The sequence below is a fragment of the Branchiostoma floridae genome, chromosome 10 (assembly GCF_000003815.2).
Source record: "Branchiostoma floridae strain S238N-H82 chromosome 10, Bfl_VNyyK, whole genome shotgun sequence".
Lineage (NCBI taxonomy): Eukaryota > Metazoa > Chordata > Leptocardii > Amphioxiformes > Branchiostomatidae > Branchiostoma > Branchiostoma floridae.
In genome coordinates this window covers 12,037,694-12,061,341 of record NC_049988.1, presented here as the reverse complement: position 1 = coordinate 12,061,341, position 23,648 = coordinate 12,037,694, and the positions used below count along the sequence as shown (strand labels likewise).

At 42.9% G+C, this 23,648-nt stretch overlaps 2 protein-coding genes across 2 annotated transcripts; both read left to right on the top strand.

Moving 5' to 3' along the window:
- Positions 1 to 2,570: 2,570 nt before the first annotated feature.
- LOC118423942 (insulin-like growth factor-binding protein 5) lies at positions 2,571 to 8,987 on the top strand. Its single transcript, XM_035832269.1, has 4 exons — positions 2,571 to 2,728; positions 4,339 to 4,495; positions 6,519 to 6,622; positions 8,876 to 8,987. The coding sequence occupies exons 1-4, from the start codon at positions 2,665 to 2,667 to the stop codon at positions 8,881 to 8,883; spliced, it is 333 nt and encodes a 110-aa protein (XP_035688162.1). The 5' UTR covers positions 2,571 to 2,664; the 3' UTR covers positions 8,884 to 8,987.
- A 952-nt stretch (positions 8,988 to 9,939) lies between these two features.
- LOC118423934 (kielin/chordin-like protein) lies at positions 9,940 to 22,630 on the top strand. The gene is made up of 13 exons (XM_035832259.1): positions 9,940 to 10,389; positions 12,296 to 12,453; positions 12,983 to 13,026; positions 16,049 to 16,247; positions 16,441 to 16,680; positions 17,161 to 17,580; positions 18,211 to 18,251; positions 18,503 to 18,701; positions 19,245 to 19,484; positions 20,277 to 20,906; positions 21,194 to 21,234; positions 21,656 to 21,875; positions 22,206 to 22,630. Exons 1-13 carry the CDS (start codon positions 10,184 to 10,186, stop codon positions 22,235 to 22,237), a joined length of 2,670 nt encoding a protein of 889 aa, XP_035688152.1. The 5' UTR covers positions 9,940 to 10,183; the 3' UTR covers positions 22,238 to 22,630.
- The last annotated feature ends 1,018 nt before the right edge of the window (positions 22,631 to 23,648 follow it).

The following is a 23,648-nucleotide window of genomic DNA, read 5'->3' as shown; positions in this document are numbered from 1 at the left end:
CTATCCGAGTGACTCCCCTATTCACTGTATACCCATATTCTCCTGGTTGAAGTGAGGAACATTGTGTAGTGCGCCTTTCCCAGGGGCGCACCATGTATTAATTATGGGCTAAAACTCTTATCATTTCGACACATAATGCATTACTGGCGAACACCCCCGGGATAGCTATAATTCTGCAGCATATGAGATCTGACTGGTCTCTGATTTCATTGATTTATCACCAATGTTTTGGCCTAGTATTAGCAATAGTATCAAGAAAATGCGGTTTCGTTACTTTCCCAGATGAACCATGCTTCGAACAAACTTTACTTTTTAGCGTACAGAAGCAAGCGTAATCTACTGGTTTAGTGGTATCGTCGTTATCTCTTATCACCCACGATGCATGCGCGCTATCGGTAGTTCTTAAGCTGTGGTCTTTCAGTCATTTACTGCATATGCTAGGGGAATGCCCTTGCACAGCAAACCTGTACTGTACATAGCGTATGTCATTCTGTCACGACCAGTGGACGATTAGCTCATCTAAATCTGTTCATTGAGATCATTTGGGCTGATAACGGCAAGCTTTGGGGTCCCTGATACGGTAAGTTAAGCTGTGGTCTTTTGTTCATTCACTGCATATGCTAGGTGAATGCCCCTTCTACAGTAAAGCAGAAAATACAGTACATAGCGTCTGTCTTCTCTGTCGCTACCAATGGAAAATTAGCTAATCTAGATCTCTTCATCGAGTTCATTTGAGCTGATTTAAGATCTCTTTCTCGTCTTTTTCTTTGTCGACCATCCAGCCAGCCTTGTTGAAAAACATCTTTCTTCTGCCTGACTAGGAAGTGCCGTCTCTGGTAAAAGGAGCTCACTTCACCCCGTCAAGGTAGCCCGGTGCCACACAGGACCAATTACATGAATGTTCCTCTCAACTTGTACCCAGGGCATTTCTGCACTTGTTCATGTCGATCTATAAGTTTTTGATATACCTTTTCTCGATCTTCTGTGGCTTCCTTGGTAAAGTTCCCTAAGGCCACAGCAAGTAAATTTTATAGATGACATCATCTACAGACCGTCTCAAATGAGAGAGGGCGACAAAAGCAAGACGGGTAAAAAAGACTAAGATGGTTAGATTTTCTAAATAAACATCATAAGCGTTGCAAAGAAGAATTGAGGCAACAAAAGATGGTATTACGACAAGTCTTATTTCTGTATGCAAGCGGTGCACAAAGCAGTGTTTTCGATTGGTTTCATCTACCAAGTTGACAACTACAGTCTACCATATTGGTGCCACTTTTAGTTCCGAACTAGTTTCACTACAACTACAATCATGTACCTTACAAGTGTCAGTTCTACAACTACAATCAAGGCTACCACGCATATCTTTTCCCAAATTGGTACTTTCTCGTCATATATTCATCTCCGGAAGGAGAAAAATTTAATAAGGCCAAATGTAATAGGCACGCTGACGCCATCCATAAAATTCACTTGCCTTCGTCTAATAAGAGAAAGTTTTCCTTCTGTGAAGCCCACATACCAATGGTAACAAGCTTGAAGAGTTCTCCCCCAAGCAGATACCAATGATACACGCCTGGGTCCCACCGATGAAGTTTTGATCAAGGCAGGAGATGCCATTGGCACTTTTGTCCACTTTTAACTATCTAACCTTATGTGACCTAGAGGACTTTCTTCCATTCTGCAATTGTTTTCTGAATTGTTTGAGAGTTGTGTGACGGTCCATCGATCATTTCGCCTACACAACAGACACACTTCAAACCATCTCATTACGTCTTTGAAGAAACTGACAGATAGCATTTTTAAGACACCTCAATTACCTCATCTAGACTTCTGAAACATCGCTGTCAGACTGTGAAGAATGTGCTGAAATCGTGCCATACATTTTGCATAACCACTACAAAGCGGGGGATTAACTGGATACGCCTTGTCCGCAGGATTATGAGCGTTAATCCTGGACAAGCTGCTGATGCCGAATCCTTTGGCTTAAAAGATTCATTATCATGCAAGGGTCAGAGATGGTTTAAAAGGTCGCAATCGTTTGTTGTTAGTACACAGCGTTTAGAGTAAGACCTTCACCAAGTGTGAAGGTGGCCAAATGTAAATATCCGTACGGGTTAGTTACAAACTCGGGGAAGCTTGAAGTAAGCCAGGCAGCATTGTCAAAACTTAGCTGATAAATGGGACTGTCTACTGGTCCAATTAAAGGTACATGAGGTACTTTTTATTATAAGAAAACTAAATGTCTTAGAGAATGACATGAGTGGTTATAACTTCCAAGCAAAGATGTGAAGGTTATGTCTGCCAGACAGACAAACCATCCAAAACTATTTCACACACGATCAGTCTACTGTAAAGTAGATGCTAGATACTGAATGGATTCAGAGAACAGGAACTGCAAGAATATAGCTGTCATCCATTATCAGGCGAGAATGTGTCATGTCGTTTGCCATGGTTTTTCTTTGAGTACTGGAATCATTCCAAATTTGACTTGTATCAACATGTCAGGACGCGCACACTATAAGCTTACGCGCGGATGTGTGTAGTTACACCATGTCGCGCTGGTAAAACAAACGATCTTATCAGACGGCAAATGTACTGAAAAACACATCTGCGCTTTCTCACGACTGTTTTAACCTGGCTCGTCCATTCGGTGAAAACCAATCCAAGATGAAGTTCGTCGTCTTGTTGCTCGTCGTGGGCGTCAGCATTGCAGACTTCGCTTCCATCAAAGGTGGGTGAACCCCTGTATGTCTGGTGCCATTCTGGCGTCTCACTACGTCCCTCAGGGATAATAACCTGTCAAACAAAGCCCGAACAATCACGTTATTAGGAACAACATCCTTTGTATTATTCATGATTATGTATAGTCCGGAACTATCAGGTCGGCTCGATGAAGCGCATTGTACATCTTCGTGACAAGTTAAGATGAATGTGTTGTTATTTGGAACCCGAGAGAAATATTATATAACATTCTGTCGTTGACCTCATCTTGTAAAGGGTGAAACTAGATCGAGAAGACCACCACTGGACCGTGACAACACTTCAGAATATATGACATGCTCTCTGACTATGAGTAGAAACGGATTTGTTGACGCGTAGCGCTATAGCGCAGATGTGGATGAAGACATTGAAAACGTTACTCGTGGAAAGTTCCTTGACTCCCACGCTTCTTTACAAGTCGGTAATCAAAATTGGTAAACTTTCACATCAAAACAGAGCTTGTTTGCTTCCGCAACACTAGTGGTGTGTGATCGGGGAAATCTATTTATCTATTCTTTAAAATGGGTAGTAATTCTGTAATAAATGAATAAGATTAATATTGCTCGTTCACTCTAACAATATAAACCAAACTGTATGAATATTGTAAGATTTTGAGAAATATCTTTACCCAACACTCAATGCGTAGAAAGGACAAAATCAACTTGACATGATTTGGTTAAATTTCATTTAAGAGAAAGTCAGGGACAATGACACTGCACTCAATTGCAAGTTAGTAACTTACCTTAAACATTAATAAAATTCCACAAAATAAACTTAGCTATGATAATATGGAATGGTAGTATAGTATTTTGTTAACATTTTTTCCTATAAGTCATGTAGTGAAATGATTTACTTCTATATCTGCTTGACGAACATGTTCATTAGTGAGTCACACCCTTTGTGTTTTTATGTACATTTCAGTTATGATATCATATGATGAGATGATTATATGATTCTATTCTGTTCATAACTGCGATAACGTTTCAGCCTAATATAGATAGCCTCGTAATGCTACTTGTACCATAGATAGAATATCGCAGAAAGTACGAACACTATAATAGATAGATTCAAATACAATTCAATCTCTACAACTGGATAAAAACGGATATTTACTTCCGGACGTTTCGAGAGACATCAACGTATAATAGATAGAGTTTCGCAGGTAGTACGTCTGCTAGCCTAGCTAGTAAACACAGGTCGTCTCTGTATCTCAAATTATCCGTATCTTGCGTTATCTGCATAACCTTGTTCGACAGACAAACCTCGTGTATAGATAAACGTAATATTGTTATTGAATATTGTACAGTTACCAGAGCTAATCCTGAATAGCCTCCGGCTAGTTGGGTAGCCATGGCTGTATTTCTCTCTATATATTCAAATACAATTCAATCTCTACAACTGGATAAAAAACGGGATATTTACTTCCGGACGTTTCGAGTGACATCCATCACTCTTCTTCAGCGTCACTATCCAGTTGTAGAGATTGAATTGTATTTGAATATTGTTTACCTGGATGTCTAACCTTCATAAACGTATTCTCTCTATATAGCCAAATAAATCAAATCAACTTCCCAACCGCAGCGCCCCGCCTGTCTCCTCCGTACTGCCCGTGCATGTACCAGGCGGACTTCACCTGCCCTCCCCCGCCCACCGACTGTGAGCTCACCGACGACTACTGCGGCTGCTGCCCCGTGTGCGCGCGTCAAGAAGGACAGACATGCGGTTTGTTTAGTGCCGGGTACGTCAAGACTAGAACTTCACATGGATGATATTCTGATGTTGAAATATTACAGTTGAAATATCATACAATGTCATGTTGCTTTTTAGTTCCTCGTAAGGCTTAAGTCACATTTCCAAACCGGGGCCCGGCCGGGCAGCTTTCGGGAGCGAAATGAATGACACAAAAGACATCAAAAGTGCACAAAATGTCAATACAGTAGAAGCCGCTTAATTGCACGGCCTATTTGCCAGTGAATTTCGTGCAATTATCCGGTTGGTGCAAGTATGCGAAGCTATCTAGCTGGACCGCACTGATTTGGGATTTTGGGATAACGTGCAGTTAACAGAAGTGTGCGTTAATCCGTTGTGCAATTAACTGGCTTCTACTGTATAAGATTCACGGGCATGAGTATGTATATTTCTGTGTATACATCTTAATTTTTCGTTTCTTAAAACATCCCGCCCGGGCCCCGACTTGGAAATGTGACCTAAGCCTAATCGGTATGCCGCCTTTAGGCTCAGGTTCCAATTGCACGGGTGCCCGTCAGGGATGTAGCCCTGGCCAGGTTCCGAAGCCGCAAATTTGTCCCGGTGGACTACCGGTGTTACCCTAACCTGGAATCCAGTCTACTACTGGCTCGGCCTACCGTAGTTAGTGCAGGCTTTGTACGGGGCCAGTGTAGCTCCCAGCCGTAGGGGTAATCGGTCACACCCGGTAGGATTTTCACGCGGTTAGACTTTAGCCCAGTGGGATAATTAGCCGGTCAGCAGTGGCAAATTTAACTCCCACCGTGCAAAATTCCTACCGGGTGTGAAAGATTACCCAGGCGGTGGAAAGACCCTCCTGTCCCGCAGGTAGCCTGGCCAATCCACGGTAGACTGGATTCCAGGTAAGTGTTACCCACGGGTAGGTCACGCCGTCTAAATTTCTTACCGGGTCCCGGGTTAACTTTAATTCCGTCCGACTTAAATTCAACCTAGTGCCCAGCCGGGCCTAAAAATACCCACGAAGCCGCAAGGTGCCCCAACGAAGCCAAAAAAAAAACAGCCAGTGAACTGCCAGGTTTTCCCAATTGGGACCTAAGCTTTCGGCATAATACACCAGTTTTGTACAGTAGGCGTGCGTAAAGGCCCCCTCTCACTTGACGTGCGGCACGCTTGCGGCATTGCTGCGTTCGGAAGATGCTCAACGAATTTCAGAGATAAAGAACGAATTTTCTTACTTGATGTGTATTTTGTGGTCTTCTATGTCACACTTTTACGTATTGCGCCAATATCTGAATTAAAACAAATCGGAGAAAATAACAAAACAGTACCGCAGTGAACGAGCGCAGCAATGCCGCAAGCGTGCCGCACGTCAAGTGAGAGGGGGCCTTAAGCTAAAGCGATAACGCCAACACCATGAAGGCCCTATACTCGTTTCGTAAACCCGGACTATCAGACTGGATCTTTGCTTCTATCATATCACAGACGCTAATCTAACGAACCAATTAGAATGGGATCAAGTGGTGGTTTTTCTCTAAGTCACAGGACTATCTGTGTAACGATCTGACCTCTGACAGTTGTCCAGACTACAAATGCCAACAGACACAGCTGATAGAGGGCATAGCCTTTCCGTGATTATAGCAGCAAAACTTTTAAAAGCCATGCGCTCCATTTAATATTTAACATTCTGGATTTTCTCCACATCTTTTTATTTGAATATAGGAGGAGCCGAATCGTTAGATACAATACAAGGAAAGAGAACAAATGTTGCAAAAACAGGCGTAAAATTCCGATAATCCTTACATCTGCTTACATACGTTCAACGTATGTAAATCTAGTTAAACTTTATCCGCGGGGTAACCTATATCCGTTGCTTTTAAAAGCGGGGCTATCAGTTTATCACATTGACGGATGGTGGTTTCAACTCAACATTTTAAAAACATCGCAGTTTGAAACCACCGTCCTCTGACTTGATGTCCGTGTTTTTAGATACAACGGATATAGGTTACCCCATTGATAAATGTGAACTAGCGTTAATACGAATATTATTTCCACAGCTGTAGGAGTGGCCTGACGTGTGTTATCCCACCATGCACTGGGGACTTCTGCAACATTTTCATTGGTGGTCCACCTCCATCCGGGACATGCGAACCTGCACGCAGTACGTACCACTTAATGTCTTATGGTTTCCATAGTAACCACAAAACATGTTCTGGCTTACATTGCATTGTATTTCATGTGAACGGACATCGTGTTATCACATTCTGATAATAAAGCTCAGTTATAGGTATTGAATAAATCTCTTTACCTTTTTGAATGATAATTTCCATATTTTACCTCAGGTAAAAGTAACTACATGATGTACCTTCTTGAAAACGTAAGAGCTTAAGCCAAAAACATATGTTTTTTTACAAATAGAATTAATTGTGCAGATTGTGTTGCACGATGTCTGATGTTGCTTCGAGTGGGTTTGATTGCCGTGCATGTTTAAGTTCCCTTTCAAGACAAACTTTAATCGATTCGTCAAATCTAGATCACCATCCAATTTATTTTGAAATACTAGTACTTAAGGGTGGGTACTGGTACAGAAAATGCAGGTCCAGGTCCGGTTCAAGTCCAGAGGATCAGGTCCAGGTCCGGACCTGAACCTGGACCTGATTCATTATGAATTTATGTGAAAACTTGTGGATGGACGATACTGAAAACAATGGTCCATTTTGCTACAAAGCAATCTATATTGTGTAGTATTTGACTGCCACTGGCGGTTTAAAAATCCCACAAGGCTAACTACCTCTGTACGATTGACTGTAAAAGTTAGTAACAATGACTATAGAGTCTCTGACTCTGCTTCTCTCTTGTTATTTGCCTAGACCGATAACCCCGAAAAAGTGTGAATGCCTGATCATATAATCAGTTCATTTTCCAATCGGTCCAACATCCGGTCTATCGAATTTTTTCAGGTCCGGTCCAATGAGAAAAACCGGTTTTGTACCGGTACACCGTACCGGTACCCAGCCCTACTAGTACTCTTATCGCTTTTGATCTTTAGAGTAAGAAAGTGGGGTCGCGCGCACTTTGTTCAAGACTGAACTTTAGATCCCACCGTTGCCTTTCATTCCAAATATGAGTTCATTGAAGGCATTGCCCTTCGGCTTCTCGTCACTTATTTCCCTTGATTCTTCGATGCGTTTTAACCCCGCCCCCTTCTTTTCCACCCAAACACTGAGGTAAGTAGGACATAAAAAGGCAATAGCATCTCCTAATATGGGATTACAAAAGGGATGTCGCCCTATTTCTCAGAACCAGACGCCCCCTCACACCAACTTTAATCTGAGAGCGATGATGATATCTGTGTCTAGGAGAGCCGGATATGAGTCAGCTATGCTGGATTTTCTGTCAGGTTCTAATGAGTTGCGCCCTGAAAGAAAAGTGTCAAAGTTTTAAACTGATACGTCCATTACACCACGTTTAGAAAGGTCACGATAGTATGTTGGAACAAGGACGAAGAAACGTTCTACAGTGCGAGTTGTGTGAGTGTGGCCGCCTTGTGACAGAAAAGCTTACGGTGGATCCTTGTTGCAGTCGCATGGAATATCAGTCCTGTCTTTTTAGCTTTGGTTCTCTTCTAACGGTTGCTACAATTGTCGGCGCGGTAGCGACTGTTAGAAACAGATTTACTACTTCGGCATTCCAGGCTACTTCGACGGTTGGTTTTGTCCTAGGCTAGGCTTGCTAAAACTCACGTAAAACAGAAAAGTCGTGCAGCAACTGAAACTATGTGCTGACATGTTGCAATCTAGATAGCGAAGAAGCTTGTCCCGGAGAATTCATCACTTTTTTTTAACCCCCAGCAGCTGTGATATATAGTTATCATCACAGATGTGATTTTATGGCGGAAAGCTGTCAGAAGTGGAGGCTCCAGGGAAAGATCAAAGAAAATGCGAATAGCCAGTCTTTAATTGATCAAACAGTAACATGATCATTGTTTATTGAGTTAGAAAAGGCCGACTTTCTACTATTTCCTTGATCTTTAACACGTATGTCCGCCTCCACCCAACTTGCGACTACGGGAAGTCACATTCAGCCCTAATATGGAAATATCAAAAGACGAACGTTGGCGTATTTTTCTGCTCCACAATAACTTGCTCTAGCAACAGCTGTGCTTCACGTGGCAATTATTATGTCGAGCAACTGTATTATGATTAATGATGATAATTTTAACCGTTAATGAACTTATTGCAGCTGAAGAACCATTGATAATGGGAAAGATTTGGTAGATTTTACTAGCAATTAGCTAAGGAGGGATGGCTCAGGAGAAAACAACTTTGTAGTTTAATAGCGATTAAGCGTAACTGGCTGCACCCACAGCAATCAAAGGACCATCAAAAGAAATTGACAATTTTTTCTCTTTCAGCTTTGTGAGCAGGCTAGGTATCAGAGGAATATTGCCGACAGCGAGGACCGGTGGTGGCAACTATAGCTACTTTGAAGGAAATAAAATATATAACATGAATGTGTGTTTGCAATTCAGTGTGTTCGTATCTTCTATACTATGAAGACATGTCTATTGACTGGTTGTTTCTGTCGACCGTGACAAAAAGTCCTTTTGACAGGAATCACAGAAGATTGAGAAGAACAATCTGCAAAATCGAGGCAATTGCTTAGTGGCAGAGTTAGAAACAATCGGCGTATTCGATCCGGGATGGGTGTGTTTTTATAAAGTTAACCCTTTAACTGACAGAGTTTCAGCCCTATAAAATGCTACCAGTGCCAGGGTTGGCCGCTGACCTCCAAAAAGAAACCTCCGAACAAGGCTGAAGTCCCTAACTTCTGGGGTTCGTGCGCTACACGCGCGCAAAGCTGCTACTTCGGTGGAATACGCTATCCCGGATATATCCGGGCGCAGCACACAGGGCATGTATATGTGTGCCGGATATATCCGGGCTAGGCAGTTTAAGGGTTTTAATATTGATATCCATTTTTTAGATATTCCAGTCAATTATTCTTGCTCAGGAAAGTAAAGAAAATTCTTTTCCGCAATTCTACAAGATTATCCTCAAGGTTAAGGTTAGGTTTGACGGAATCACAAGGTGTAATTTTACAATCACCATCCTGTCAATTACAAAAAAAAAACAGTTAGTCAAGCAAATGGATATGGTTTTGGATTTCCCAAAAGTTGCTTGAGTAACTACTTTTTGCCGTTTGTTATTACCTGGCTGTCTAATCTTCGTCGACATGTCTTGTCATTGTTATGCCAAAGATATCTTATGGACAGTAACATCCTTTTATCGATAATGTTAATAATACCAGAAAACTCATATTGACAAGCATCCTGTCAATTGTGCCAAGAAGTTGTTGTCTTTCCGTTTATGTATATCATGTGTGGAAAGAGATAAATACTATCAGTCATAGAACAGACAAATATATATATATATATATATATAAAGATACCAACTTGCATGACGAGTTTCGCAACTATTTGATCATAAGTTCCCTATCTATAGCAGATAGGGGACACAATCATCCATCCATGGCCATTTGCACAATTTTTCCGGAACCTTTTTAGTTAAACCAACAAAAAAACTTCTCTAATCAACCAGGTGGAGTTTTTCACACCCTATAATGGGTCAACCTGTCCTAGTCTAATGAAAGAGGTTGCCACTTCTAGTAGCAACAAAAACTTTGCCAGATCCCACTACTTGTAGAGGGTAAGTCTTCAAGCATGGTACGTGTAGAGTTGAGCATACTGCTGGTATGTGTGTCCGTTGTTGTGGTGGGTGCGTACCGGCCGTACTGCCCGTGTTATGCGGAGCCAGGCTACCGATGCCCGCCTGTCCCCGAGGGCTGCGAGCTGACTAAGGACGAGTGCGGCTGCTGCGATGTGTGCGCCGGCGTGCGGGGAGAGCCGTGCGGTACGGGGCTGCCCAGGTGGGTGGAAAGTCGTAAAAAAAATGAGAATAAGCACTTGTGATAATACCAAGGTTTGAACATTTCTACATTGATGGCATATCTAAAAAATAATCCAAAATTAATGAGGATGATCCAATTTGTTCTCATTTTTCCGTCTAAAGTTCAGAAACCCGAAGACGACAAAGTTTTAGAAAATGAAGAGTTTGGGAATGAAAAGATTTGAATTACAGACACTAAGAGATTAGACCAAACAACCACCCACCCCCAAAGTGCCTTAGATCCCTGGGTCCGGTGAGGAAACTTAAGGGGCAAGTTAGAGGTAGAAAAAGTTCCCAAGTAGCTTTCGAGTCCCCCAGCTACTTATCGTATTGGGTCAGTAAGTTGAGCCTGTCTCAATAATCCTGTTTCTAACTTAAGGTGCACTCTCACCGGACGTGGGGTACGCTTGTGGCATTGCTGCGTTCGTTCACTGCGTCAATATTTTGTTATTTTCTCCGATTTTTTATAATTCAGATATTGCGAAATACCTAAAAGCATAACATAGAAGAAGACAAAATACACAGCAAGTAAGAAAATTCGTTCTTTATATCTGAAATTCGTTAAGTATCTTCCGAACCCAACAATTCCGCAAGCGTGCCCCCACGTCCGGTGAGAGTGTGCCATTCGGAAGAATAGATGCTGTTCCAATGATTGTAAGTCTGGCTCCCAGTCCTGGCCTTGCACTGAGCAAATATATCCTTCAATAAGTTTCTCCATTCTGTGAAGTTTGGAAAGCAGGCACTTCTGCCTTTGCTGTATTATGTTTTACAACAATTGACAATTAATTACATGTATCAAGACGCGTCATGCTGGCATTCAGATTACTTCATATTTCCTTGGTTACTTACATCGATATATAAACTGCGGATGATTCGTTCAGTATGATTGAGAATATTGCATGAATTGATATCTGACGGTACTTGTCTGCAGGGGACAAACATGAAAATATTGTAGGAATGAGGTTTTGATGATATTTGACAGCAGGAGGCATGACATGCATTTTACAAAATATTGTATGAATGGAGTTGTGGCGATACTTGACAGCATGGGACATACATCTGTGCTGTCCTCCTGGTGTTTTGTGTCTATATTCTATCCAGTTGACCTAGTAAAGAGTTTCTGTCCTAAATGTCTATTAAGTAACTTTCATAAACTTCGTCACTCGTTGGTTCGTTCGTGCAGTCCCTTGTAGTACCTAGTGACACATAGGCCAGCACGTTTCCGTGATGTTTCTGTAGCAATGTATATACGTTTTTACAAGGAGGGTTTACTGGGCCTTCCGGAATTCCCCTTTAACGTCCCTTCCAAAAGACGGGTGCAGATCTATCCTGGGATTGAACCGGGATCTCCTCGCTGTGATTGGAACCAGAAGCTGAACTGTGAGGCTACTATTAGATGAGCTTCAGGGACATCCAAATTCATTCACGACATAAGCGCTGAAACTTATCCAACTTACTTTGAAAAATAAATTACTGACTTGTGTCCCTTAGCCTAAGTGGTTCTTATTGGCACTGTGTGAAGTGATAGACTGGAGTGTCTTATTAGCGACAGTGCCAAATAGTTCAAAGGTGGTAAAACTAGTAATTTATCCGGCAATCCAGGTCATGAGGACAGAGGAAAATTATACTAATATACGGGGAGGTATTGTTTTTGGTCTGCCTATTTGTCTGCATGTACGTGTGCTTTGCCAGATATTTTTCCTATGCAGGTACGTTCATTGTCAGGTGACAGGAAGTGATCAATAGACTCGTTTAATATCAATGAAAACATTTTTCCCGGCATTATGAATGAACTACACGTTGAGTAAACAAAGCATACATGAAACTGTAGATATTTTAGACTTCAGATATATCGCTGAACTCTTCTGTCTTTTTTAAATGTCCAGCTGTGCCGCTGGGCTGACGTGCGTGTTGGAGGAATGTAACCCACAGGTTGTTGACGTCACGCTGCCCGACGGAACGGTGACGCAGCAGTTATCAGAGCCGCCATGTTTGTTCCTCCCACACTTCCAGAGGGGGACGTGTGAGGAAAGCGGCACAGCCGGTACATTCTCACGCTTGTTAACTTAGTACAGATACCTCTAACTTTTATAGGTCCACGTGAGTCGTGAAGAGAAAAAAAGGAATATTAACCCTTATATATTTCCAGAAATCATATTAAAGATACTTTCTTTTGCTTATGAGTGTAACTTGGTTTCCTTTGGCTTCCTTCAAGAGACTCTTAATGTAACGGGGACGACCAAAACGAATGGATTTGAATCATGTAGCAGCTCTTACTATTATGTATTTTGTACCATGTATGTAAAAATTGTGTATAGACTTATAAGACTCTTTAGGACTTGTGATGTAAACTGTATCTATACAACCTCCTTGATCTGTTATATACTTTGTCTGACCCTTGCCTCATGACCTCCATGAAAAGCGGCCTGCCGGCCGATTTGAGCTTTCATGAATAAACAAAGATGCAAACAAACAAATAATCGCCGCTTAAAGACCACGGTTAACGTTACCGTAACTTAACAAGAATGAATCCGCAATCGTTAACAACCCTGTCTGTTATCATTTTACTGCAGCCGCAAAACGACAAGCTCTTCCCAGTTCTGGAACTTCCTGTGAGGTAATAATAATCTCTTGTTTGTTTGTGTGTCTGTGTGTTTGTTTTAGTTTGTTTGTTTCTTTGTAGGCCAAACGCTGATTAAGTATGGAGAGGGGGGGGCTACACTTACCTCAAAATGATTCATGAAGATCAATTCAGAACTTAATTCAGTCGCCCGCTGGACTGAAAAAAAGGGCTTTATTGTGTTTACGTTATATATGGCAGTATGATGAGGAAGTGCAATCTGTTGCATGTAAAGAGGGCACAATTCAGCCCTTAGTTGCAAATTAGTTTATTGATTGATTGATTGGATGGTTGGTTGGTTGGTTGGTTGATTGATTGATTGATTGATTGACTGATTGATTGATTGTACATGACAAATTGGATCATGCCAAATTGGATCATGAAGGATACATTCATAACTTTATGAAAAACCGATGAAAGAAAAATTTAATCAGACTTTGGTTGTCCATCGGCGCACATATGGGATTAACACCTTAAAGGGAATCATGATGATCAGTCCTTTATTCAGCTGTTGCTTTCGTTGGAATGAGTTTGCCTTGGTTGGGATTCAAGAGGAGTGGGCGGTAAGGTCTTAATTGAAACAGTTCCGGAAGGAGGTTTATAAAATGCCCTTTTCCGCCCACAACATAATTGCGTTTACGTCAGCACCGCTGATAGGGAAATGTTAAGGGCTGTTGAAAATGTGCGCGTTTCCGGCCGGATGAATCTTAAGCGGTGAAAACAACATGGGAGTTAAATTGGACGTGTCAGTAGCGGTGTACAGGTACCACGGTGGTGTTAAAAGACAGGCTAGTGTGTATGAACCATAAGCTGTTTACAGGCTAAGTTATTTACTGTCGAATCACAATGTGCGCGTTTCCGGCCGGATGAATCTTAAGCGGTGAAAACAACATGGGAGTTAAATTGGACGTGTCAGTAGTGGTGTACAGGTCCACGGTGGTGTTAAATAGTACAGACTAGAGTGAATCAATCATCAGCTGTTTACAGGCTAAATTATTTACTGTCGAATCACAATGTGCGCGTTTCCGGCCGGATGAATCTTAAGCGGTGAAAACAACATGGGAGTTAAGTGGTGTACAGGTCCACGGTGGTGTTAAATAGTACAGACTAGAGTGAATCAATCATCAGCTGTTTACAGGCAGATTTACACTGTCGAGTCACAAGTGATGCATGCACAGAGTACTCAAGAAAGGGGGAGAGATAGAGAAATAGAGAGATAGAGAGAGAGAGAGAGAGAATACACAACGATAACACACTGATATACCCTTATTGACGTAATTCCATATGCATACTTATCTGCTTATGAACTGTATACATACTTGCAGATCCCTATCTATAACTTACACGACCTTCAAATTCCACAGTTCAAACTTTATAAAAAGATACGGGTTAAGATTGAGTTGTTCTTATTACCTTCGCCAAGAAGGTTATATTTTGGTTAGAAAATTTTCGGGTGTCCCAATATGTAGGTCAATCTCATATAACTCGAGCAGCTGTGGATGGAATGTCACAATATTTGGTATTTGAGTTGCGTTTGCGGATACAAAGGTTTTGTACGAAGATGGTACCTCTGGCACTTTCTGTCTTGAGTGCAGCGGGGTGAGTGTGTGTGTGTGTGTATCTGCGTACAATATAACTTTTGACGCTGTGGATCGTTTTGCATTATATTTGGTAATTATTTAGGGGTTTGAAAAACGACGGTCAAGTTCGATTATGGGCATCCTGGCGACAAGTTGCGGTACTGCAGCGAAGCGTCGAAGTTGGCGTTAAAGTTATCCTGAAGTGGCAGGTTGAGGATTTTTGGCTAGTGGATACGTCTTTGGGTAGGGAGTAAGTCGTGTAAGTTTGGGCACCCTGGCGGCTTGTTTTGAACTGCAGTGGGCCATTTTGTTGTTATCTTTGAAATAGAGTAAATCAAGCAGGGGTCGGTGGATTTGCATTATTTTTGGTATGTACATACCTTAGGTAATGATTAAAATCCTGAAATGTATTGTATGCAAATCGGGGCTTAATTTACATGATAATTAGAAGAATGTGTAAATCCTTCAATCGACCTCTTTTCTGGACAGTCAGTGCTCAGTGTCTAACTACATCTGTGATGCAGACTTGTGTAGTTCATGACATATTTGTGTCAGCAAAACATAGATGTTATTGTTGCTAACACATTGTTTATTAGTTCTCACTTTGCAAGTGCCATGTTGTTTGTTTGTGCACTATGGGAAGGGGTTTCTCCATTTTCATGTCAAGGGGTGTTTTCCCCCTTATTTTGGTGATGCTTATGTTGCAGGGAAAAGTGGAAGCTTGGTGGTTTGTGGCCTTTTCATTACCTTTGCCAAGAAGATTACACTTTTGGTTAAGGCTTAAGCCATAGTGTTAGGTGAGTCTTTATGTAGGTCAACAGTATAACTGGAGAACTGATTGATGGATCTTCATGATACTTGGTATTGAGTAGCGGTCGCAGAAACAAAGGTTGAGTTTGAAAATGGTTCGCCCGGTATCTTCCGTCGGTACTGCAGCGGGCTCAGTGTGTGAGTGTGTGTGTGTGCGGATAACATAACTTGAGAAGCTTTAAAACCTTTAAGTCATTGATAAAGGCATTCTCCATAACAACCCTTCATTGTTTGGCGAAGGTATGTGTTTCGTGGAACTCTAGTTCATATTCAACTCATCAATGCCTTGCTTTAAAGGCCTATTGTTATTATCACCTTACATTTACTGGAGGCCAAGACCTCTAAAACGCTTTTCCGTGACCCCCGGGTCACTCTAGCCCCTCCCGACGTCCCGCTTCGAGAATAACTGGCAAGACTGGCCATCGCATCCCACTTGTGTATTTGCACTGGAACACTGCCAACATCCACGTTTTCGGGGAAAGACCGTTCGCCCGCGACCTCTTGCGATTTGTGTTTGCCTTGCAGGTGTTGCTCTCTACTGACACTGTCTGCCTTCTATTAAACACAGCAATCACGTTTTTCTTGAGCACGTACTGAAAATATCTGGCACTTTTCATTCACATCTACAGGTTTCCGGTGTAACGATTCAGGAGGGAGAATTTGTCGACGTCACCCCGTGCCAGCACTGCGGCTGTTTCAATGGCCAGCCGATCTGTGCTGTCATGGACTGTTTCTGGTCGCCCAGCTGTGCCCAGTGGGCCTATCCTGCTGACCAGTGCTGTCCTGTATGTGTACAGGACGGACACCCATGGGTAGCGCCTGTTGCATGTAGGTATTTTGTTTATTTATTTACTGATAAACATTATTTGTTGTTTACAGCTATGTATAAGTATGCAATTGGTGAAACGGCTGTATAGACGTTCATTATGGATGTGAAGTCTCAAAAACATCATTACATAAAATACGATCTTTAAGCACTCGTGTACATGTGTAACTCTATATTGATCCCTTCCACCCCAAGCTAAACGGGAGACCCCAGCCCGTGCATGTGTAGTGGACGGTGTGACTATTGAAGAGGGAGAGTATCAGCAGACTGACGAGTACGGCTGTACCGAGTGTGGCTGTACCGGCGGACAGCCGCTGTGCTGGTCCATGGCGTGTGCCCTGGACATCAACTGTGCGGAGTGGGAGCGCGTTCCCGGGCGGTGCTGTCCCGTATGTACCGCGTACCACCAGCACCACGTTGACATACCTATGGTCTGTAAGTAACATTACTTGATTACTTTAGCAGAGGAATGGTTGGTTAGCTGGTTGGTTGGTTGGTCGGTCGGTCGGTTGGATGCTTACTTGGGTGCTTGCTTGGTTGGTTGGTTGGTTGAAGGCCAGGGTCCAATATTGTCTCCTAGCGCACTTCTGTAGTACTCGTAACATACAGATTGCATTGAAACGTTGATAATATTGGAATAATGATGCTGATGGCGTGCTGGGAGGGTAGTCTTTATTTCTGTCAACACCTCCCAACATCTGCTTGGATCTTGTTGTAATAATAACTTTTGCTTATCTCTTAATGAACTTTGATATCAGAAAACGTTGGTTGGTTGTTTTGCAACTGCTAAATCGTTCACAATTAAGAACTTAAAAATATTTTGAGGACGCCTCAGGGGCGGAGCCTGATTAATAGTATTTACTCCGTATTGAAACATTATCCCTAAAATGTGGTATTTCGTTGTTTTGACCTCAGCCAAACGCTCTTCGTCCCTTTCGAGGACCTGCGTGGTGCAGGGAGTGACCATTGCAGAAGGCGAGTTTAAACCGGTTGACCAGTACGGCTGTACCACGTGCGGGTGTACCAACGGTCAGTCGTTCTGCATGGCCATTGGCTGCGCCCTACCCGCCGACTGTCTCCAGACTGTACAGGTCCCCGGCCATTGTTGTCCGATCTGTGTCAGTACCGGCTGTGAAGTGGACGGTACCATTATCCAGGAGGGGGAGTCTGCTGACGTCACGCTCTGCAAGCACTGCACCTGCTCCAACGGAGAAGCCATCTGTGCGCACCAGGACTGCATCGTGCACGGCGCCTGCGCACATTGGGAGCACCATGACGACCAGTGCTGTCCCGTGTGTGTACAACAGGCCTTGCCGATCGACCTGCCTATTTTGTGTAAGTTTGTTACAGATAGTTTGTTGTCGACACCTTAGGGATCATGAACCAGAGTAAGTATTCAACAAAGCTACTTTAGTGCTATCAGCCTCCATTAAGGCCATGGCGCTAAACGTTGGTAGCAGTAATGTAACAGCAAGATTTGGCTCTGAATTCACAGTCAGATACAGAGAACTGAAACCTTGGTAAGTTCACAGGGGCAACATATAGTTTATTGTCGTTCCAGCGCGCGCCACTAGCAGGCCAAAAGCATGTGTCTTTAGAACGCGTTTCTTTTAATATTGATATCAACGTTTGCATTAACCTGTTTGTTTGTTTGATAGATTGTTTGATTGTTTGTTTCATCCAAACGCACCTCGCCCGAGCGTCCCACGACCTGTGAGGTCGATAGACTGACCATTGCTATAGACCCATTGTTATAGATCCACACAATGTTGTTTGCAAAGAAATAAAGGAATATTAATCCTTATATTTCGACAAATCATATTAAAAGCACCTTTCTTTTGCTTATGAGTGTTACTTGGTTTCCATAATCGTCACTTAAAGACAACGGTTAAAGTTACTGTGACTTACAAAACAAGAATGAATCCGCGATCATTAACAACCCTGTCTGTTATCATTTTACTGCAGCAAAACGACAGGTTCTTCCCGGGTCTGGAACTTCTTGTGAGGTAAGAATAACGTTGAATTTAGTTATTTTGCTTGTTTTGTTTTGTTTTATTTTATTTTTTTATTGTCATTATCACCAACACTGCCAACATACAAGTTTTCAGGGAAAGAACGTTCGCCCGCGACCTCTTGCGATTTATGTTTGCCTTGCAGGTGTTGCTCTCTACTGACGCTATCTGTCTTCTAACACCACAATCACGTTTTTCTTGTGCACGTCCTGAAAATATCTGTCACTTTTCATTCACTTCTACAGGTTTCTGGTGTAACGATTCAGGAAGGAGAATTTGTCGACGTCACCCCGTGTCAGCACTGTGGCTGTTTCAATGGACAGCCGATCTGTGCTGTCGTGGACTGTTTCTGGTCGCCCAACTGTGCCCAGTGGGCCTACCCCGATGACCAGTGCTGTCCCGTGTGTGTGCAGGACGGACACCCATGGGTGTCGCCTGTTGCATGTAGGTGTATCTTATTGTTTTATGACAACTTCGAAAGTTAGTGATGAATGATGACATAAGTACGCCATTGCCTAGATCCTTTGCCTTTTTCATGCAATAGGCTTCAGACACGTATCCTTTACAAATGTTTTATGATCAGGTTTCATGTAAGGCATTCTCAAAATATCACAGATAGCGAATTACTTTTGGCTAATAGAATTTTTCTTCTAAAAGTGACCTATTTTGAAAGGCAAACACACGTACCGCCGAATTTTCGGTGGCCATCAGTCCATCTAGTTCACGGAGTGACATAGCTCTCGCGAGAGTGCGAGACTAAGTCCGAGACTTGCGTGGATCTTCTGCCCCTCACCCCGCCTACTTGCTGAGTAGGAGTATGTAGGACTTGGGCAGCTCCCAGCCATCATTGTTGTCATATAATAATGCTTGATATTTAGATACCATTGTCTTTTTTATTTTTTTTCACTCAGAATGTCATCAAATGTGTCAACCAAGGCAATCCTACACCCACCACCCCCGTTTCTAACTCCACATCTTTTCCCCAAGCTAAACGGGAGACCCCAGCCCGTGCATGTGTAGTGGACGGTGTGACTATTGAAGAGGGAGAGTATCAGCAGACTGACGAGTACGGCTGTACCGAGTGTGGTTGTACCGGCGGACAGCCGCTGTGCTGGTCCATGGCGTGTGCCCTGGACATCAACTGTGCGGAGTGGGAGCGCGTTCCCGGGCGGTGCTGTCCCGTATGTACCGCGTACCACCAGCACCACGTCGACATACCCATGCTCTGTAAGTAACGTTACATGATTACTTTAGCTGAGTTTTTTTTTTTTTTAGTTTTTATTGGTCGGTCGGTCGGTCGGTCGGTCGGTCGGTCGGTCGGTCGGTCGGTCGGTCGGTTGGTCGGTTCATTCGTTCGCTCGTTCGTTTGTTCCTTCGTTCTTTCGTTGGATGTTACCAAAATGAAGGATATTATATTGTCCCCTAGCACATTTCTGTCGCACTGCATGCAGGTTGCATTGTAACGTTGATAATACTGGACTGATGGTGGCATGTTTGGGGGTCGTCTTTCGGCCAATACCTCGAAGCACCTATTTTAATTTTATAGTAATAGCAACTTCTGCATATCTCTTTAATGAGCTTTGATATCAGAAAGCTAGACGGTGGTGGTTTTGTTATGCATAAATCATTCACAAGTAAGAACTTGATATTTTGAGGACGCCTCAGGGGCGGAGCCTGATTAGTAGTGTTGACTTAGTATTGCAACATTATTATCAACCTGCCTTATTCTGCGACGATTTCATATCCGTTATTTTAACCTCAGCCAAACGTTCTTCATCCCTTTAGGGAGTGACCATCAGTTAATCTAAATCAGTCAAATCCGGAGAACTGAAACCCTTTGGTTATGATTACAACTACACAGGACAACACATAGATCATCGTCGTTCTAGTCTGGCTAACAAGTTCAAATTTTCTGAAACGTTAACATGTCATTTGGACATTTTCCTCATATAGTTATTCTGTTTGTTTGTTTGTTTGTTTGTTTGTTTCATTGATTGTTTGTTTGATTGTTTATTTCAGCCAAACGCACCTCGCCCGTCCGCCCCACGACCTGCGAGGTTGATGGAGTGACCATTGCAGAAGGCGAGTTCAAACCGATTGACCAGAACGGCTGCACCACATGCGGGTGTTCCAACGGTCAGTCCTTCTGCATGGCCATTGGCTGCGCCTTACCGGCCAACTGTGCCGAGACCGAACAAATCCCAGGCCAGTGCTGTCCGGTTTGTACCAGTTACGCCACCTGCGAGGTTAACGGAGTCACAATTCAAGAGGGGGAGTCCAAGCCAACCGACCAGTACGGATGCGAGACGTGCACGTGTGTGAACGGGCAACCGATCTGCCAAGCCATCGCCTGCGCCCTGCCGGCCAACTGTGCCGAAACCGAACGAGTCCCGGGCCAGTGCTGTCCGGTCTGTACCAGTTTCACCACCTGTGAGGCGAACGGAGTCACCATACCTGAGGGGGAGTGGGTGCCGACTGACGAGTATGGTTGTGAGACGTGTACGTGTGATAACGGGATGACGCTGTGTCAGGCCGTCGCCTGTGCTCCGCTGTTTAACTGTGCGGAGACAGAGCGTGTTCCAGGACAGTGTTGTCCTGTCTGTAAGACCTACCTACAACCCATCATCCAGGACCTCCCCCTTCTCCTGTGTAAGTACATTCACTTTTGTTTGTTGTTACCTCTGTGAAGTTTTTGTTTTCGGTCTGCATGTGTCGGTGTGTGCCTACTGTTGGCCTTCACTCACTTTTTCCCCAAGCTGAGTTGGCCCGGGTCCAAATTTGTCCCAGTAGGAAAGGTATGGTGGTGCCTGAACTCTAGTTATCATAAGGTTAGGCAGAAACATGCTTATCTTTTTATGTCAAAGTATGGTATGTGTAGCGACTATTCGACTGCTGTATTGTCGATGTCCGAATACATGATATATTTTCCCTTACAGCCAAACGACAGGCCATTCCATTCGAGGGAGAATCTTGCGAGGTATGTTGACCAAAAAACTGCCAGTGGTGAATTAAAACAATCGCGAAATTAAAGAAAAAAACTTTCTGGTGAACATAGAATAATTGTGATGGAACACAATGAACAAATACGACATTGTGAGCAATTTACAACATTTTACAACAAATTATAGTCTTTACGTAGACTGTTATATTGGTTTAAAATGGGGTTGTTTGGTATTAAGTCTAGTCCTCAAAATTTGCGTGAAGATAAAGAACAAGAGAAACTTTTCCTGACATGGTCATCTGTGACATCCCCCGGAGGCCAAATATAACGACGTTTTAGCTATATAATATATAAATTTTACGTAAATAGTAAAACAGCCCCAGTAATTAATTTATTCATCCGGCCATCCATCTATCTCGCCATCCTTCAATCCATCCACCCTTTGATTCACTCCCAGGTGGACGGCGTGACCATCCCGAACGGAGAGTTTGCACACGTGACCCCCTGTAAGCCGTGCACCTGTTTCAACGGTCAGTCCATCTGCACACACGTGGACTGTCCGTGGGGCTGGCCACCCAACTGTGTCCAGTGGGAGTACCCGTCTGACCAGTGCTGCCCCGTGTGTGTCCAACAGGACCTCGAGCTTCCATCAGAGATCGTACCGCTACCTGTTGCCTGTAAGTTTAAAATGATAACGTTTTTGTTTTTGTTAACGCCTCAGGGGTGGAGCCTTTTAACTTCAGCTTTATTGAAAAATTACATGCGTACCCCTGAACCGACACCGGCCATCGAGCAAAACATGTACAGCAAATAACACTGTTCAATGCACTCACTGTTGGTAATTGATATTCAACTGCTCTCTGACTTCATTCGGGGTGATAGCAGCCAAAATCATATCCCAGCATGCTCTTTGATTCAGTAATGTTGAACTTTAAGATTTGATCTTAATCAAGGAAGTTCATACACTAATTGGAGTAAGCACCACTGTGTCAATGTATCTTTTTCAGCCAAACGCCAAGCCGACGCCGGTGGACTGTAACCGTGTCGACTGCTGGTGGACCCCGACATGCGCCGAATGGGAGGACGTCCCCGGGCAGTGCTGTCCAATCTGCAAGCAGCATATGAAACATTGCGATCCTTGATACTCCAACTTGACCCCTGACCTCCCCGTGAATTGTGTCCACAGGCCTATTTCCAAACCGGGGCCCAGTCAAGCAATTAACCGTAACAAAAAAAAATGATATAAATGATAACTAAACACACAAACCCTAAACATTACACGTGAATACAATTTGTGTACGTTTTTTGATATACACTTTTATTTTTCATTTCCGTAAACATCCCGTAGGGGACCCGGTTTTGGAAATGTGAACCATAGAATTACCTGACACCATTTCTTCCTACTTCTGAAAAGTTGGAAATGATAAATAAATATTTTCAAAAAGTGATGAACGACTTTGGTCTTGTTTTGAGTCTGATGTATGCAGTTTTACAAAGTATAACTATGGATGAGATCATTTTCAGCAGTAGTTATGGTTTATGATACTGAAATTCTAATGGCTGAATTTGAAGTGTATGCCATTTGTTAATTCTAAAAACAAAGCAAATAGGAAACAGCAATGGCAACTATGCTGGACTTTTTTGGTATACAAAATCTTACAAACTATTGCTAACCACCTATAGCTCTTCAAAGGTTCCTACTAATTTTAGCCGTACAGTGCAGAAATCAGTTGCTCCGCAAGGTGGGGCTTCTGCACAATTCCAAAGGGCATTTGAGTTTGGGACATTGCTTCACTTCACTGTATAATTATATATAACTTGTATGAGCATATTGTCTTCCTTGGTTCGAATTCCTCTCTAGAAATGGGTGTGGATTGGGCTTTTGATAGCAATCAATACCAGCATCAGGAGGGATGTTCCTTGTCCTGAAAAATCAAAACATGATTAACTGTTAATTACCCCAGATAAAAGTTAATCAAGCAACTGGATATGACTTTGGAAACGGAATTTCCAAACGGATTTTGGAATTTTCAAAAAACGTATCCAGTTGCTTGAGTAACTATTATATGGCTTATCTTATTAGCTGGGTACCTAACCTTAATCAAGGTAAGACATCACTTGGGTAGGCATCGCTAAGTTCTCTCACCTGCTTTACAGGAATACCCCCCCCCCCCCCTCCCTTACACACACAACTAGAAGTGGCAACATAATCATTCTTTTTTGGTCTGTCCATCATACAATGTTTCCTTTTTTTCAGTAGGTCAGTCTCAATGATTATGACACTTCACAAAACGTGATCATAACATCACATGACACGACGTCACTGTGATGACGTATGAGTCCCACCCGAATTCCGTCCGACCACCAGCTAGAAGCGGATTCAGCCGGAATACCATCGGAATGACTATTCTTTGTATATTCCTGGGTATTCATAGCGCATTATAGAATTT